Raw genomic sequence first — 17,481 nt, forward strand, 5'->3', positions numbered from 1 at the left:
ACTCTTCACCAGTGCACTCCATGATACTCTACATCACTGCACTCTACACCACTCTATTCTGCAACCCTGCACTCTCTGCCACTGAACTCTGCGCCACTCTACTCTGCCCCACTCGCCCTATGCCACTGCACTCTGCTATGCACCACTCTACTGTACACCACTCTACTAGATTCTACACCAATACATTCTACACTAATCCACTCTACGCCACTACACTCTATGCCACTCTAATCTACTGTGCACCACTGCACTCTATGCCACTTCACTCCATATCTCTCTGTTCTACTCTGCACCACGCTATACTATGCCAGTGCACTCTAACCCACTATTCTGTGCACCCCTCACTTTTTGCCACTACATTCTACACTACTCCATTCAAGGCTACTTCCCCCTACACCACTTCATTCTATGCCAGACCACTCTATGCCACTCTACTCTGCAACACTGCATTCTATACTACTACACTCTATGCTAATGTACTCTATGCCACTGCACTCTATCCTGCATCACTCCACTCTGCCCTGCACCACTCCACTCTACGCCACTTTACTCTACTCTGAAGCAATCTACTCTACACCAATCCACTCTATGCCACTCTACTCCACTCTGCTCCACCCTGCACCACTCCACTCTATGCCACCACACTCTACGCCACTCTACTATACTCTGCACCACTCTGCTCCACAGCACTGAACTCTATACCACTATTGTATGCCACTGCACCCTACCCTGCACCCCTTCACACAACCCTGCACCACTCCACTCTATGCCACTTCACTCTACTATGAAACAAGCTATGCCATTGCACTCTATGCCACTCTACTTCCCTATGAACCACTCCACTCTATGCCACTGTACTCTATGCTGCATCACTCTACTCTTCTCTACGCCACTGGCCTCCTCACCACTCTAATCTAAACCACTGCACTGTATGCCAATGCACTCAACAAAATTTACTCAAACCGGTGCACTCTTTACCACTGCACCCTGCGCCAACTACTCTGCACCACTGCACTCTACGCTAGTATACTCTACTCTGCAACACTCTGTGCCACCCTACACCATTGTGCTACACCACTATATCCTACTCTGCACCACTGTACGCTACGTCACTGCTCTCTGCACCACTCTATTCTGCTCCACTCTAGTCTATGTCACTGCACTCTTGGACACTTTACTCTGCAATGCTGCCCTCTCCGCCACTGAACTCAATGCCACTCTACTCTGCATCACTGCATGTTACGCCACTGTACACCATTGCGCCCTATGTCACTGTACTCTATGCCACTCTGTCCTACTCTGCACAACTCTACTTGACGCCACTGCTCTCTGCTCCACTCTACTCTGCACCGCTCTACTCTGCGCCATTCTATTCTATGCCGCTCTACCCCACTGCAATCAAAGACCCTCTACTCTGCAAGACTACACTCTCCACCACTGAAATCTACACCACTCTACTCAGCACCACTGCACTCCATGCCACTGCATGCTACAGCACTCCACACTATTGTGCTCTACGTCACTACATTCTACACCGCTCTATTCTAATCTTCGCCATTCTCCTCTGTGCCACTCTACTGTGTACTACTCTACTCTATGTGAAGGCACTCTATGCCACTGCACTCTAATCTGCACCACTCCAGTCTACACCACTCTACTGCACTCTACTCAAACGCACTGAAGGCCACTACACTCTGCATCACTCCACACCACTGTAATCCATTCTGATGCACTGCACTTAATACCACTCTACTTTACACCTCTGCACTCTACCCTGCAGCACTGCGCTCTACCCTGAACCACTCCACTCTACACCACTTCACTCTACTCTGCACCACTCTACTCTTCACCATTGTGCTCTATGCCACTTTACTCTACATCACTGCACTCTATACCGATGCAGTCTACACCACTATACTTTATGCCGCATCACTCTAGGACACTCTTCTCCACTCTGTGACACTACACTTTACGATACTCCACTCTATGACGCTTTACTCTATTAAACTCTTCTCCAGTCTTTGACACTCCACTCTATGCCACTCCACTCGACAACACTCTATTTCACTCTATGCCACTCTACAACACTACTCTACTCTTTTCTATGACAGACTACACCACTCCACTACTTCACTCTATGTCACTCCACTCTAAGCTACTCCACTCTGTAACACTTTATGCCACTCAACAACACTTTATGCCACCCCACTCTACTGTACTCAATTCTACATTGCTCCACTCCACTCTATGCCATTCCACTCTCCTACACTACTCCACGCCACTCCATTCTATGAAAACCTACTCCACTCTACGCCACTCTACACTAGAACACTCTACTCCACTGTACGCAACACCCTCTATGCCACTCCACTCTGCTGTACACCACTCCATGACACTATGCCACACCACTCGATGACACTCTATTCCACTCAACACCACTCAACTCTACTCCACTCTACGACATTCCACTCTATGACACTCTACTCCATCCACAACACTCCACAACACTCCATGACACTAAACTTCACTCCACTCAGCTCTACTCTACGCTTCTCCACTCCACTCCATAACACTCCAATCTACTTCACTTTATGACACTCAACTCCACACCACTCTCCTTTACCCCACTTACTTTTAGCCATGTTTACAGCAGCCACGCTGGTGTAGAACATGGCTAGAAGATATTGGCGAAGCCAATAGCTCTTGCATGAGCAAGGCCTATCGGCTTTGCCAATGCTTGTTATTGCAGGAGGCCATCACAAATAGGAAATGCTTTACATATAGTTATGTGGTGTATGTGGAACCTAATTACGAAAATCACTGTCTAGTGGAGAGAGGTAAACTGAATTAAGGCACTGCACTATATCTATGTGTTGTTTTCTTACGTCAACCCTGTATTTACAGTTTGAAGTGCTTTGGGTAGAATCACACAGTTTTCAATCCACTTCCAACGCTAGGCTTAAAACCGCAGCATCTGGGCTCCAAGTCAGCAATTTAGCCAGCAGATCCTATGTAACGTTGCTGATGGAGGCTCAGTAAAACATAGTTGCTGACTGGCAGAAATGCTATGATGTATAATTTATTGGGAAAAAGGGAATACAATTTTTGATAAATGTTCGAGGGTTACAGGGATGGAATGCGCCATGTTAAGTTCTGGGGCTAAAGGGCGATAATCTCAATCATACCAGTTCATGACGTGACCTGCAGAGCTCCAGAATTTACAGGCGGTGGGGGGGGGAGGGGTGGGGGGGGAGTGAGGGCAGGAGAAGTATAATAGATTTCGATGAATTGACCTTTCATAGATCTGCTCTGAAGTCCTTGGGGGGTGGCAGTGTGGTGAACACAAAGGCGCGCAAAATCAGCAGATCAACAGGTCGATTTATTGTGACAACAGAAAGCAGGTGCCCAACAGTCAGAAGCAGTTGACACTGTCAACTTTATTGGCGGGTTGTAAAGTTTCAGCCTATTCAACGACTTTCCCTCAGTGCCCTTTTCTGTACATAGTTCATACTTCCTTTCCCCTTTCTAAATGCTGGACTTTATTTCACTGGGCAGTTATTGGCATCGCCCCTTCTTGATGGTTGAGTTAATGACTGCTCAACATGAATCTTTCTTACACACTTTGCGCGTTCGTGGTTGAGGGGCCTCTCAAGTAGACACCTAAGCCACTCAAGTGAAGCTCATAAAGAATTGAGGACAGGAGTTCCTTTAGCGGGCAGCCAGATTGTGTGTCAAGGAGAAACTGCGTGTGCCATGAATCATGCATTTGAATGGCAGATTGTCACTGTGCTGGGATCCCTTTTCTACTGAAAGCCATCTAAACTCTCTAGAGATGCAGAATCTGAGCCAGCTGGAGGTACCTGTGACATAAAAGTAGCTGAAGCAACAATCACATGGCTGACTAGCTGTATTGTTTTAGTATTAATGCATCACAATCAAGTCCACATGAAACTCTGGCAAATCGCCCAAGAAGACGCAACTGCATTAACATCAAATTAATTTTGTTTTATTTGAATACACTTCAAGGCATTTTAAGTTACGTTTTTTATTTCAAATACTTAATTTGTATTTCAAGCATTTTTAGATAACACCCCTCGATAATGTTACTATGGCACACACGTATTGAGCTCTGGAAAAAATAGTCGGTAATCATGGTGGGAGAGGGAACTATATTGAATTGAAACATTACTTGGATGTGACTGTGGTTACGGGGCATGCTACTGAGAAGACCAGCACAGACTGTGTACACCAGGTTAAGAATAAAACGCCCCAAATGTCCTTTGAGTATAGGGACATAGCCCTAATCACAGGAAATTGTTGCCCAAAGTAGGAGTGGCTTAGTAAAGACTACCAGTGCCGGGTGCGCAACTCATATGTTTCCATAGATATAACTGAATTTTCATTAGGGAATTCCTTTAATGGCAGTCAGCCCTCCTGAGTTACATTTGCATATATGGGCAAACTATTCATCTGAGAGACAGTAGTGATATGAAAGGGTTGGCTAATATGTGCCCAGTCCATACTGAGGCATTGTAGTTTGAATTGTCGGCCTCCCAAGTCATGTTTGAAAATCCTACACAGCATCCCTGTATTTTGCAGTGTGGCGCATGTATCACGGTCAGTATCTAATTGATATAGCAGGGGATCCCTATCGATGAGCAAACTATTACCCATACTTCTTATATGTAGCTAATCAATAAAGGAATGATATGCAGGGCATTATGGTCTTTTCCCGTCTGAATTATACAATATTGTAGAGGAAACGATGCATAAAGCTGTTTAATATGGCTACCAAGTGCGCACTGGTTATAAACTAGGGGCCAGATGTATCAAAGAGTTTTACCCATTTTGTGTCTATGGGAAAATGTGTTCATACATATGGCCCTAGATTTCTTAATCATGATTCTTTTGCAGAACCCACACTGTGTGGCACAGCGTAGGTCCAAATGTTAATTCCGCTAGTAGCCAGGAGCTACATAGATTCTCTTGTCGGTGTGAGTAGTGAACAGTGTGAGGGTTTGTAGTGGAGCGAGTTTGTTGTGAGAGTGACCCAATTTACATTGGGTTGGTTATTGGTAAAAAATGACCATACAACCGCATTAAAGCAAAAGTCTGTAATTCTTTCTCTTTTTTTGGCACATGCATTGATTTGATTAGGTTTGGTGAGATACCATTTCTTCCTTACGCTTAGAACAAAGTGAAGAATAAGACAGTAAAGGTTAAGTCTAGAGCCTGAAGAAAGCCAAAGTATTCTTCAAATCTCACACTGTACGAGGTGTAATTTACTATCTGTGTGGGTAAGTGCTTCGGCTTCCTTCATAAGCGCAAAAGCTTCCCACATAAGCGCAATAGGTGATATACAAATCCTGCACTACTGTACATTCGCCTGGTAATTCCAGGGTCCGTAATTTTCAATGCCTGTGGTATTGAGAATACCAGGTTTGATGACCTCCTACTCTTTAATTCCAGATCGCCTATAATGAGGGCCTACACCTGGCACAGGAAGCGGAAAGAAAGAGAGAAGAGAGACTTTAGGATATTTTCTAAAGAATAAAACTGTGTCTGTGCTTTTGTCTCGACATCTACTACGTGATGTGTAATTTTAACCACAAAGGCACTCTGTCTACGGAAGTCTTCCACTTCCCAGCCCATACTTGTGAAAGATGTTTGGCTTTTCCTTATGTCAGTATAATTGGATTGAATCAGGAGACTTTAAGCATATACTGTAATCCAACAAATGGTGGCATTTCTTAAAATTGTATGACATTACACTTTTTATGAAAAAAAATCCATACAGTGAAAAGCCGAACGCCCCTAATGATTTTCATTTGTGGTATTTATGTCTTTGTACAGATGGAGAAGTTCAGGAAAATCCTACTTTTCAGCGCAGAGGAAGAAGATGCAAGAATTCGCATGGTAAACAACTTCCGGCCGCCCCAGCCTCTGAAGGGGAGGTGTGTCCAGGCCTCCTTCCAGTCCTAACGATGACAGCGATGATGTCTGACAACTGCTACTGGGCTTCCATCTCCTCAATGACCAAACCAGGCCCGCTGCCTGTCCGTGGGATTGCTGGAATTCAAACAGCCATTTTCATGAACTACGTTATTTTTGTGGCGCAGCAACAAAAGTCATGAATTGACCTTTTGTTTACATTTTGTATAGATCAAATCTATTTTTTTCAGGGAGATTTTGTTTTTCGGCAGAGAGATATGTTTGAGGAATAAGACGACCGTACTGTATAATTCTAGGTTTGCCACTTGATCGATATTGAACAATATAGATGATATTTTTACATGAAAGCGGGCACACGTTTGTTGCAAAACAAGTTAAAGGTAGTATTTTTAAATTGTATATAATAATAGCAGCTCATGTGTGTTCTAAAAGTTTGAACACTTCGCCCAGAACTCTGCCGAGTAACGTTTATTCAAGGAGAATGACGGTTGGCCAAGTAATGGTGTCCTATTCACTACACATCACACTTTGCTGGCCAGATGCACCAATATTTGATAGTTTTGTTTCTTGAAGAGACGTACTAGCCATATGTTCTACTGACATTGTCCTGCCGCCTTTCATCAATAATTATAAACGCAAAGTGTTTTTATAATATAGGGAAGGAATGAGTGATAGAGGTTTTATGGCATAGCATGTTATAAATTAGCATTTATTTTGTTGCACAGATATTTTTCATCAATCACATGTTGCCTGTGAAATTGAGCCATGAAGCAGCTAAGTTTGCTGATGATTCTTTAGAGTGAGTCCCAGCTTTGGTAATGATGATCCGCGCCACACTGGATGCTAATGAAAGTGGAACTTGTAAACTTTCAACATGAACATTACAGCAGACATAGCTAATTATGCAATACTTAAGATGTTAATAGAATTCCTGATGATAATGGTGATATGATTAAATTTTTAGCAAGCCATAATGTGTTCATAGTGTTTTTCCTCTACATTTTCAGTTTTGTTTTTATTGAATGCTATTTGTGGCAAAAAAGTGAATGGTGATTGTGGAGATTTTTCAGGCCAATGTGCAACTCTGTACTCAGTGAATGTTTAGGGCCCAAATCCCAAAGTGTTTGCTGTGACTTGCTGTTGTGGTATTCCAGAATTACTTCAGAAATTCAGGACTAAGTCAAGGTTAGTTAAAAAATAATTCACACCTACTCGGCCAAAATATTTATGCACTGGGCTCTTAGTAGTCTGACCATCCATGACTTGAAAAGTAAACAATACAATACATATTAGGTATGAAAATAATCGATGAGGGTGTGAGTAGAACTCTACAGTGTGTACGACTCTGCTGGGGGCAGAGAGCAAACAGGGGATACTGAACCCTAAACAGGGTGGCTGAGGTAATTTGCCCCTGCTATCCTGAGGTCCACCCTCCTATAGCTCTAGAAACTGGGCCAAAGACACCCTTTCCTCACTTGCCTTTCAGGATAGAGAGGGCGAGCATCAAAGGCTTCTTAGGGAGGTAATGTGGGGATCTAGAGCTAATAACTTTACAAACAACAGACACAATAATGTATTGTCCAGCCCTGTGTTTATCTTTTGAATAAAACAAAGTACTTTTGTCACATAGGATTACTTGATACTGCACAGTGCAATTAAGGAAATGCAGCACTGGGTTAAAATCCTGCATGTGACCTTGAGGCGCTACACTCTCAAGTACCTTCCTTTCCCTATCGGAGTTTTGCAGAGTCTATAATCAGTGATGTCTAATTGGGAAGGCAGCACTGGTCAGACACTGGTGCAATGCACTCAACCAATCCTAAACCGTATATGTGCCCAAAAGTTGAGTTCCCTTCTCACTTGTGAGATGTTCATAAAAAAGTATTAATTAATGTGGCAGATCTCCGACCGCTATTCAGTCTCTTGTTTGCACCCAGTTCTCAAGCCCTGTGGCTGCTTTCATCTGGGAGTTGTAGTCGAGGTGGACGTGGGATGGATGTGTGCAGTGGTTCTGCTCCTCCAGCTGCTTTTGTACTGTGAGGGCCATGGCTGCTGCCTCGCTTGGAACTTGAAGACTTTGGGTGTTTCGATGCGGAGTTCCCTTAGGCAGTTCTCATCTTTGGCAAAAGTGGCTCACTAGGTGGGGTCGAGATAGGATGCTAGTATGGCAGGTGTGGCCTCCAGGATGATCTTGACCTTGTGGATGGCTTCATCAACTTTGGGCTGATCAGGGAGAACACCTTGCCACTTATAGATCACTTGGGCTTTGACGTAAGCAAAAGCTGCACTCGTCTTTTAGCCACGATGGGCTGCCAATCTCGCTCAATACTTGATTTCTATAGGAGGCTGATGCAGCTCAAACCAGAACTGTTTAAGGAGACCAGTGAACCCCTTCTACATACAAGCCGCTTATGGTTCACTCCTCGGCAATCTCTCATTTTCCCTGGCTACTCCCCATGCCAAGAATATGCTGGCCTTGCCCTCCTGGACAGTTTCTCTTGCTTTAAGGCCAGCCATTCTCCTTCCTCTCAGCAGGAAGGCTCACTTTTATATGCTTGGCAGGTCCTCAACTTCCACAGCAGAAATTGCAGACTGCAGGTAATGTCCCTTCACCTCCAGGAGACTGTATGTCAGTCAGAAAGCAGTGCAGTCCTTTACATACCCTGCCCAGCACTCCCTTCCTCTGTCATTATTAACTGGAATAAAGTGTGGAGAGGGTTGAATCCCACTTGTATACATATTTTCCAGAGAATGAGGATCCACCAAGGTTTCAGAACTGATTTTAGTTGATTCTCTTTCAAATGTAATTTTCAGGCTGTTCCTCAGCTTATCCTTTGTGCAATGTGATGGCTCTCACTGCAGGTAGCAATGATGCGAGCTCCAAGCAGAAGTTTTCAAAACAAGAGCACAAGGAAGTGGAAGATCTCTGCACCTCTCTGTCATCCACCTTCCTGAAGCAGTAGTCAAGGTCAGACAGAAGAGCAAACCTCGCCTAGGAATGTCTTGAGCAACAGAAACTGCAGTCCTGCCCATCACCCCTACCATCTAGACTGCACTTCTCAGAAATAACTCATCAGTAACCCTTTGTTAACAAGGTCGTTATTGAATTTCCAAAGTTAGCATGGCCTCCACCCTCTCTCATTTCAATGCTTGTGTTTTCAACCTCCTGCCACAGGAATGCAGGCAATACACTTCCACTGTCTGGGGAAGCTATATCTCTTCTCCATCTGATGCCATACTGAACGAAGGATCATCCAAAATGGATCCCATTGAAACTATTACTCAGACTCTCACCACACACAGAGGCCTTTTGTTACACATGTCACACAGACATTAACTAGACATACATATAGTATGTAACTTTAAGGATCTGGGGTTCTTGTAACTGCAAAACTTTACATGAGAGGAGTCAAAAGTTTAAAGTCTGTGACACAGAGAAAAGGGTTTGGTCATAATAATAATTCACAATAATTTGGTATGCTGCCACGACTGCTATATGTTATTCACCCATGCAATGGACAGTGGTCCCATACCCATCATGAAGATGGCATGCTTAGTTGAATTCCTCAAATTTCATACCAGGCTCTAGAACTCATATTACTGAGGACAGGCTTAGGTATATGCACACATGCTAGATTAGCATGACTCTAGGGCCAAACAAAAAGACCACAGTACCAGTTGAGAATAGAGGGCAAAGCTATGCAGGGGGCATTCCAGACCAACAGTATGCATCTTAAGTTATTGGGACTATGAGAAACTTAAAATAGGGATGTCAAATGGGAGCTATAGTCTTAACAAAACAATAAGAAAAACAACAAATGCATTTATTTCACGAAGAGGGAATCTAGATTCAAGACCATTTTAAAGCTGTCTTAAAGCAGGGAAGTGTGTCTAACGTATTACGAATTTTTCTCTGGCTAAAGTCTCAAAAGACAGTCCTAAAACATTTGAAATATAATGCAGATGAAGTCCAATAGTTTTAAGATTGTCCTAATCCAGCAAAGAAAGCCTCAAAGAGGCCTTAATCCAGGACAAAAACCTTGTTAAATGAGGGAGTCGTTATTTAAATCTGGGGTTCTCCTTAGTTAAATCTAATCTGTTTAATTGGGGAGAGAATGAGATATAAACTACTGGATGCAAATGAATTTTCATAAATAGATGAAAGGAGAGCTATCATACATTTCCTTCTTTGACTTCAGTCTTAAACAAGTCTTTATCATTTAGGCACTTCAAGATATTTATCTTAGCTGATTCCCTACTGAGGCTGTATTGATGTGCTTGAAAACTACTAGTTGAGAGTTTTGTCTGCTTCAGACTGAGAGAAGACAAAATTAAAGGAATGCCAAGTATTCAGCACTCTTTGTCTGAGTAATAGATGTATTAAGGCACTTCTAAAAGGTTTGTACAGGGAAAGAATAATGTGAACGTTCATGTCAAATGCAGCAACACAAGTGCACTTCTGAAAATAATCACAGCAGTAGAATAATAATGATCATAGAAACAAACAAAGACACGTCACTACTTCACCCATGGATAATATATCTATATATATAGTGATTATATATTCATGCACAATGCAAAGCTAAAAATAAGTATTCAAAATGCATCACCATGGGGCTTGACATAGACATCATCTCTTTGCCAGCTTCAAGTTGTGAACCCAAACGACGCGAAAAGAGAGAACTACCAGCAATGGGATCCAAACAAGGTGTGTCCCCCCCAGGAAATGAGTTCTGTCTAACCCGGGTTGTCAAGCTTCCCTCTTATATACTTTAAACAGGGGAATTCTAGAAACTCCCCCTCACATACAGTAAGTTGTTGTTCAAACGCTGGCTGTACCAGGTCACTGTTGAAAGAGCACGTTTAGAGATTGGCCACATCCCAAGGTGCGCTCCTAAGACCAAACTGTTCCCTGCCGTACCATAAACATTCTCTGGTACATCCTTATCGCTCCCTCACTCCTCCATGTTATGTCCCTGCCATTGCGAGAAAGAGCGAGAGGAGCGAAAAACATGTTGCATAAGTTAAGCACGGAAAATTACCTGCACCACAAATATGATGACGTTTGAAGCTAAGCTAAGCACAAAATGGAGTCAGTGGTCAAGCTGGAGCTTGGGGTAAAATACAGATAGCATTACACTCCACCCTTTGACCAGTGACTCTCATAACATACTGGTGTAAAATTAACTCTCTTTAGTTTAAACATTGTAAGCAAATTAGGTATGCATTGTACACAGCAACAAATCAGAATCAATATACAAATCACCATAAGTACCCTGCCTAAAATCTGGCATAATTGCCCAAAATTGGGCAACCACTGGAACAACCAGTCCCACCACCCTTTATCCATATCTTGTTTTACTCCTTTCACCAATTTATGTAAAGTGTTAATATGAGACTGAATGGATTTAGAGTGGTCTGAAAAATCTAAACAGCACACACCATCAAATTCGGAGCAGTCATGATCATGCTTGAACAGTAAATAGTCAATAGTTGCTCTGTTTTGCAATGCAGCCTTTCTAGTACCTTGTATATCTAGAAAATTTTCAGATAAAGCAATGGAAGTATGATTAATATTCTTAACTATTAAACACGCTAACTCATTGATCATTCGAGTATTATAAATGGCTAATCCGGGCACATCTACAATAGAGAGACTAAAGCTTATATATTCTGATTTAGATAATAATGGCCTTTCAGCATCACAGTCTTCACTCAATTGAACCGCTTCCCTGGGATACTGACTATGAACAGAATGAAATGGAAACTTCATGAGTCATAATCATGTAAAGGTACACGGTCCACCGGTTACATTGGCAGGAATGTTTGTAAGAGTGACATCTCCACAGGAGAACAACCATCCCACTGGTAGTTTGACCTGTTTGATGTGACTAGTGGTAGCCACAATATGAAGACATGACATTGGATTATCCATCCTTTTGCAATGTTTATCCATTCAGTAATGGCAGTGTATTTGTTGCTCCCACAGTATCTCTTGAGGAGATCCCGTTGTTGTCTCAAGGCACAGTTGAGCGCATATTCCAATTGATGTGAATTGCAAGTGAAGTTAAAACACACATTGCCGGGGGTGATGTTGTAGGTAATTATTTGTGTAAGATTATCCCACTTTTCATCAATTGTTCCTTAGCAAAACCTACAATATTCATAAGGGGCGAAGTGGGATAACACATCACCTTGCTGCATATTTCTTTCCTTGTTGGGGACATTAAAAATAGTTAGTAGAACTGTTGCAGGTGTGGGGATAGCCACCAGACAGGTGGATATGACATCCACCATATGTTTTATGGACCCATGCAAAAGTCCGACCTGTTGAGTATGACTTGTGCCAGGTGGGTCCAAACATTTTCAGTCAAGTGCAGTAAAGGTGTCGATCGGCGTGGTCGATCAATCATTTCCGAGTTGGGGTTTTTGGTTCCTCCTGACCCCACACACCCAAAAGGAGACCCCACAGCACAGTCAGTGCACAGACACCCCATAGTATGATCTGTAAAAGAGACAAGTATGTTCATTCTTGCAAATAACAAGCCAGTGGAAGCCAGTATGTATTTCCACCTCTCTCTTCCGGGCTTCTTACCCAAAAGGATACTGTCCTTTCCTTTTGAAATGATTTCTGCGGGTTCAGGAGGACAATTTGGGGACTCTACCTACACCCTAACACCAGGGTTTTTGTCAGTTGAACCAAAACCTCCCTCCCACGTACTGTAAGAAGGGCTGGGGCAGTCCCCTTTCTCACTATTACTCCATACACTGAGATTATTAACATTTGGACAATTCTGTCTTCAGATTGTATTATCAAGTCAGTGTCCCCACTATTCAGGAGAATAACTTTCATTTCTCCTTCGTAGTCTAGATCAATCTCTCCCCCCAAGACCTGAATGCCTCTGGTTGCTAACGCAGATCTGGGCTCAATCAAGCCGAAATGCTCCTGGGAAATCTGTATTCCAACACCTGTTTCACAGAGTGCCATGTCTCTCAATGTGTGAGCTTTTAAAGCATGTAGATCAACACCTGCAGATTCTGGCGTGGCTCTGTAAGGAGCCAGGGCTCCTTGTTATATATCCCAATACATGATGGTGTTGGTTGCCACATGAGGTTGTATCTGTAATGCCGCAGTTAACATGCGCATTACTGGAGTCTCTGCATTTGTCAGTGATCTGTTGTTCAGAATTTGGAGGGATTCATTTAAATGCTCTCTTCAGTTTTTCAAGGTTCCATCTGATAGTTTGGTTATTGGGCTTTCAGCAAGTCATTCATTCTCTCAATTAGTCCTGCAGCTTGTGGATAAAATACAATGCGATAAATCCATTCAATGTTGTGTTGTACATAGTAATCTTGTACCAATTTTCCTTTGAAGTGTGAACCATTGTCACTCTGTACCTGGAGTGGTACTCCATAATATAACATTGACAGGTCTAGAGTTTTGATAGTGTTGTACTGAGTGGCACGTTTACAGGGGGCAACAATCAGGTAACCAGAATAGGTGTCCACTACTGTGCAAGCGTATTGACACCGGTGACTAATCGGTAGTGGCCCAATATAATTAATTGGCCAAATCTGCCCTGGTAACTTTCCTTTTACCAACTGACCTTCGATAGTTTGCGGGACCGATCCCTGTTGTGTGTGTTGACAAATAGGGCATTGCAAGATCACAGTTTATATCAAATCTAGCGGAATTTGCATCCCTCTAATCTTTGCCCACCTGTAAATGGCATTCTTTCCCAGGTGTCCACATTTTTGGTGCGCCCATCTAGCCATCCCACCAAGTCAGAATCCTGCGTCGCCACTTCTGCCTTTGAGATTTTGGCTTTGTCATCTGCAAGGGAAATGAACCAGTGTTCTATTGAATCAATGGGACAGTGAGCATCTTCGTGATACACAGTAACAGTACTTTGCTCAAGCATTTCCCAAATTACCTGCCACAATTCTTTGCCCCACACCTCCTTGGAATGGATTTGCCAGTTATGTGCATGCCATGTGAGAAGCCAGGTGGATAACCCATTGGCAGTGGACCAAGAATCAGTGTAAATATGACAAGTTCCAGGTAATTCCTGTTTCAGTGCTTGATACACAATGTACAATACTGCATATTGACTATTCTTCCCTTCCCCAATAGTAGTTTACAACATTTTGGTGACTGTGTTATATGAAACTGCTTTCCAAGGTCTTTTAGCCCCCACATATTTGGCTGAATCATTGGTAAACCATATATGTGTCCTATCCTCAGGGAACAATGATTCAAATGGCTCACCCCATCTCACTGGTGACTCTTATTTGAGGTACCTCCTGCACCGTCTCCTCATCCTGCATGGGGGCTAGTGACACCTGTTCATGGAGAGCTACTGTGCCTGCTGGTCCCAATCGGGCCCTGTCTTGTATGTACCATTTCCATCGTATGATACCAGCTTCTGTAACTGTTTCACAAAGGGAGTATATCGCTCCCCAGCATCTGGCAGCTTTTTAGTACAGAAACCCAGGGGCACCTTGTTGTTCCCTGTTTTTGCCACCTGCTCCAATTTTCATATTACCACTGAATGGTTACATGCAACTCAATGTCTTCTTCCTGCACTGGCCACAAGTCTAAAGCCTGTTGAATCGCCTCTTTTGCCAAATCAAACGCACTTTGCTGCTGTTCATCCCATTCAAACTCATGCTTCTTTCGTGTCACTTCATACAAAGGGGCTAGGATCTGACTCAAAGGAGGAATATGAGGAATATGCTATCTCCAAAACCCAAACAATCCAATGAATCTCTGTGTCTCCTGCTTATTGCGGGGAGTGGCAAACTATAAAATCTTTTGCCTGGGGCGACACCTCTCTATGTCCCTGATTCCACTGAATCCCTAGAAACTTCACATTTTGAGAGGGTCCCTGTGTCTTATCTGCGAGAGTTCCACAACCCAACTGAGTCTGCACTTGTTCTTTTGTCTCTCCCTGAATCATCACATCATCAATGTAATGGGTCAATTGCGCTCCTGGAATGACAGATATTTCATCCAGGTGCTCTGCCACCAGCCGGTGACAGATGGTGTGGTGATGTATATACCCCATAGGCAAAGACAACATTCGGAATGGTCTGCCAATGTTCTTGACACTCAGTGGCCTATGGTATAGAAAAGAAAGCATTAGCAAAATCAATGGTAGCATACCAAGTCCCTTTATGTTTCTGTAATCTCTCAATAAAAGTGATGGTGTCCGGGACTGCAGCTGTCAATGGGGGTGTATGTTTATTCAGCTCACGGTAATCAATGGTCATTCTATAGCACCCATCAGTTTGGCGCACGGGCCACAAAGGATTGTTCCATTCAGTGGTGGTTGGAGCTATTACACCAGCCTCAATCATTTATTGTATAGTTTTATTTATTTCATCAGAACCTCGAGGTTCTCTCTGGTTTACTCCAATCGCCAAGCTCTCCTAGCTCGCGAACCGCCTCCAGCAACTCTTTTATTCTCTGCTCTGTTTGATTAATTAGGAGAGTCATTATCACCCGCTTGTAAGCTGGAGGAGCAAGAATGAATTAATATATTTCGTACTGAAATGGCCAGTGGAGCCTCCAGCAAATTGAGAGCTTCATCTAATAAAATAGCAGTTTTCATGCTTTCTTCTTTAATCCTTTGCATAGCATCTCTCAGTATATAACAAGGCTTATCATTTGGCGGCCAATCTGATTCAGTATGATATTTTTTACTACATCCCATGACTGCCAATTATAATAAATTGGTCCCTGCTTGATTCTCATAACACCTGAATTGTTCTTGTACTAGGGGGTCAGTGCTAAGAGTACAAAACTTCCTTGAATCTCCCAAATCTAATGTCACCCCTGAAGCACCTGTGTCAAATAACCTCACAATCCACGTAAGCAGTGCTTCCACACTTTTCTGTTTAAATCTGTCCATAATATCATTAACTTCTTGCTGAGTGTAATCTTCCAAAGAATGCATTTCAATTCTTCACGGGTTCTGTGGAGTGCCCTATATTTTTCGTCTAAATATTGGTTGTGCGCGAACCACTCTTGGCTCATCTAGCTCACGCTGGCCGACCTTTTTTAACCTCTTCATCACTGAAATTTAAAAAATCAGTACTTTCCCATATATTCGTGTCCCATAAATCCGGATTCCAATCTATTTCTGCTTTGGCAATTGCTAAATTAACTTTCTTTTTTAATTTGTTCTGACCACTTTTGACAGTGGCTTTCTCAGCCACGGACTGATAGGTATCGGCCTTATCTTGCAATACCTTATTCTGACAAGACAGCATAGTTACTGTATTTTTAGATTCAACTAACTGCCTTTCTAATTGCTAATTCTCCTGTTCTAACTGCTTGCATTTCTCATGCATGTTTCTATAGGCAGAGAGCAGTATCCACCCTCGCCGCCCTAAAATAGATAAATTACCACTCCGTTCAAAAGGTACCTTTTGTAAACATATCAACAAAGTTTTAGGTTAGGCCTCATTAAGACATTCATCCCAACACTCTGAAAGCCCTGACCCGCAGGACCTCTCATTCACCAAGACATTATAAGGTTCTTTGATGCACCCTGGAATCTCACATGCAATTTTTGAAATGGTTTCTGAAGCTGCTTTTGACTTCTTGCCAAACATATTTCACTTTTACTTTCAAATCTTATACTTTTTAACCCTGTTTTTCCGACTACACCAAGTGTTTTGTCCGCTTCAAACTAAGAGAAGCTAAAATTAAAAATGCTAAGTATTCAGCACCCTTAGTCTGAGTAATAGATTTATTAAGGCACTTCCAAAAGGTTTGTACAGGGAAAGAATAATGTGCACGTTTATGTCAAATGCAGCAACACAAGTGCACTCCTGAAAACAATCACAGCAGTAGAATAATAATGATCATAGAAACAAACAAAGACAAGACGCTACTTCAACCATAGATAATATATCTATATATATAGTGATTCTATATTCATGCACAATGCAAAGCTAAAAATAAGTATTAAAAATGCATCACCCTGGGGCTAGACATAGACATAATCTGTTTGCCAGCTTCAAGTTGTGAACCCAAATGACTGCAAAAAGAGAGAACCACCCACAATGGGATCCGAGCAAGGCTTCCCCTCCTGGAAATTAGTTCTGTCTAGCCCCGGTTGTCAAGCTTCCCTCTTATATACTTTAAACAAGTTGGAGAGGAGAATTCTAGAATCTCCCCCTCCCATACAGTAAGTTGTTGTTCAAACACTGGCTGTACCAGGTCAGTGTTGAAGAAGCATGTTTAGAGATTGGCCACTTACAAACGTGCCCTCCAAAGACCAAACTGTTCCCTGCCGTACCATAAACATTCTCTGGTACATCCTTATCTCTCCCTCACTCCTCCATGTTATGTCCCTGCCTTGGTGAGAAAAAACAAGAGGAGCGAAAAACATGTTGCATAAGCTGTGCGTGGAAAAATACCTTCACCACAAATATGTCGGTACTTGAAGCTAAGCCAAGCACAAAAAGGAGTCAGAGGTCAAGATGGAGCGGGGTGTAAAATACATATGGCATTACACT

At 42.7% G+C, this 17,481-nt stretch overlaps 1 protein-coding gene across 1 annotated transcript in view; it reads left to right on the plus strand.

Annotated features, from left to right (window-relative positions):
• The window catches only part of CA7 (carbonic anhydrase 7), a 122,495-nt gene extending 115,573 nt beyond the window's left edge, over positions 1 to 6,922 (plus strand). The window contains exon 7 of the mRNA XM_069217199.1: positions 5,854 to 6,922. Within this exon, the coding sequence (XP_069073300.1) occupies positions 5,854 to 5,982 (129 nt within the window). The 3' untranslated portion in view covers positions 5,983 to 6,922. The remainder of the gene's footprint in view (positions 1 to 5,853) is intronic.
• The last annotated feature ends 10,559 nt before the right edge of the window (positions 6,923 to 17,481 follow it).

This window comes from Pleurodeles waltl, chromosome 12 (genome assembly GCF_031143425.1).
Source record: "Pleurodeles waltl isolate 20211129_DDA chromosome 12, aPleWal1.hap1.20221129, whole genome shotgun sequence".
Lineage (NCBI taxonomy): Eukaryota > Metazoa > Chordata > Amphibia > Caudata > Salamandridae > Pleurodeles > Pleurodeles waltl.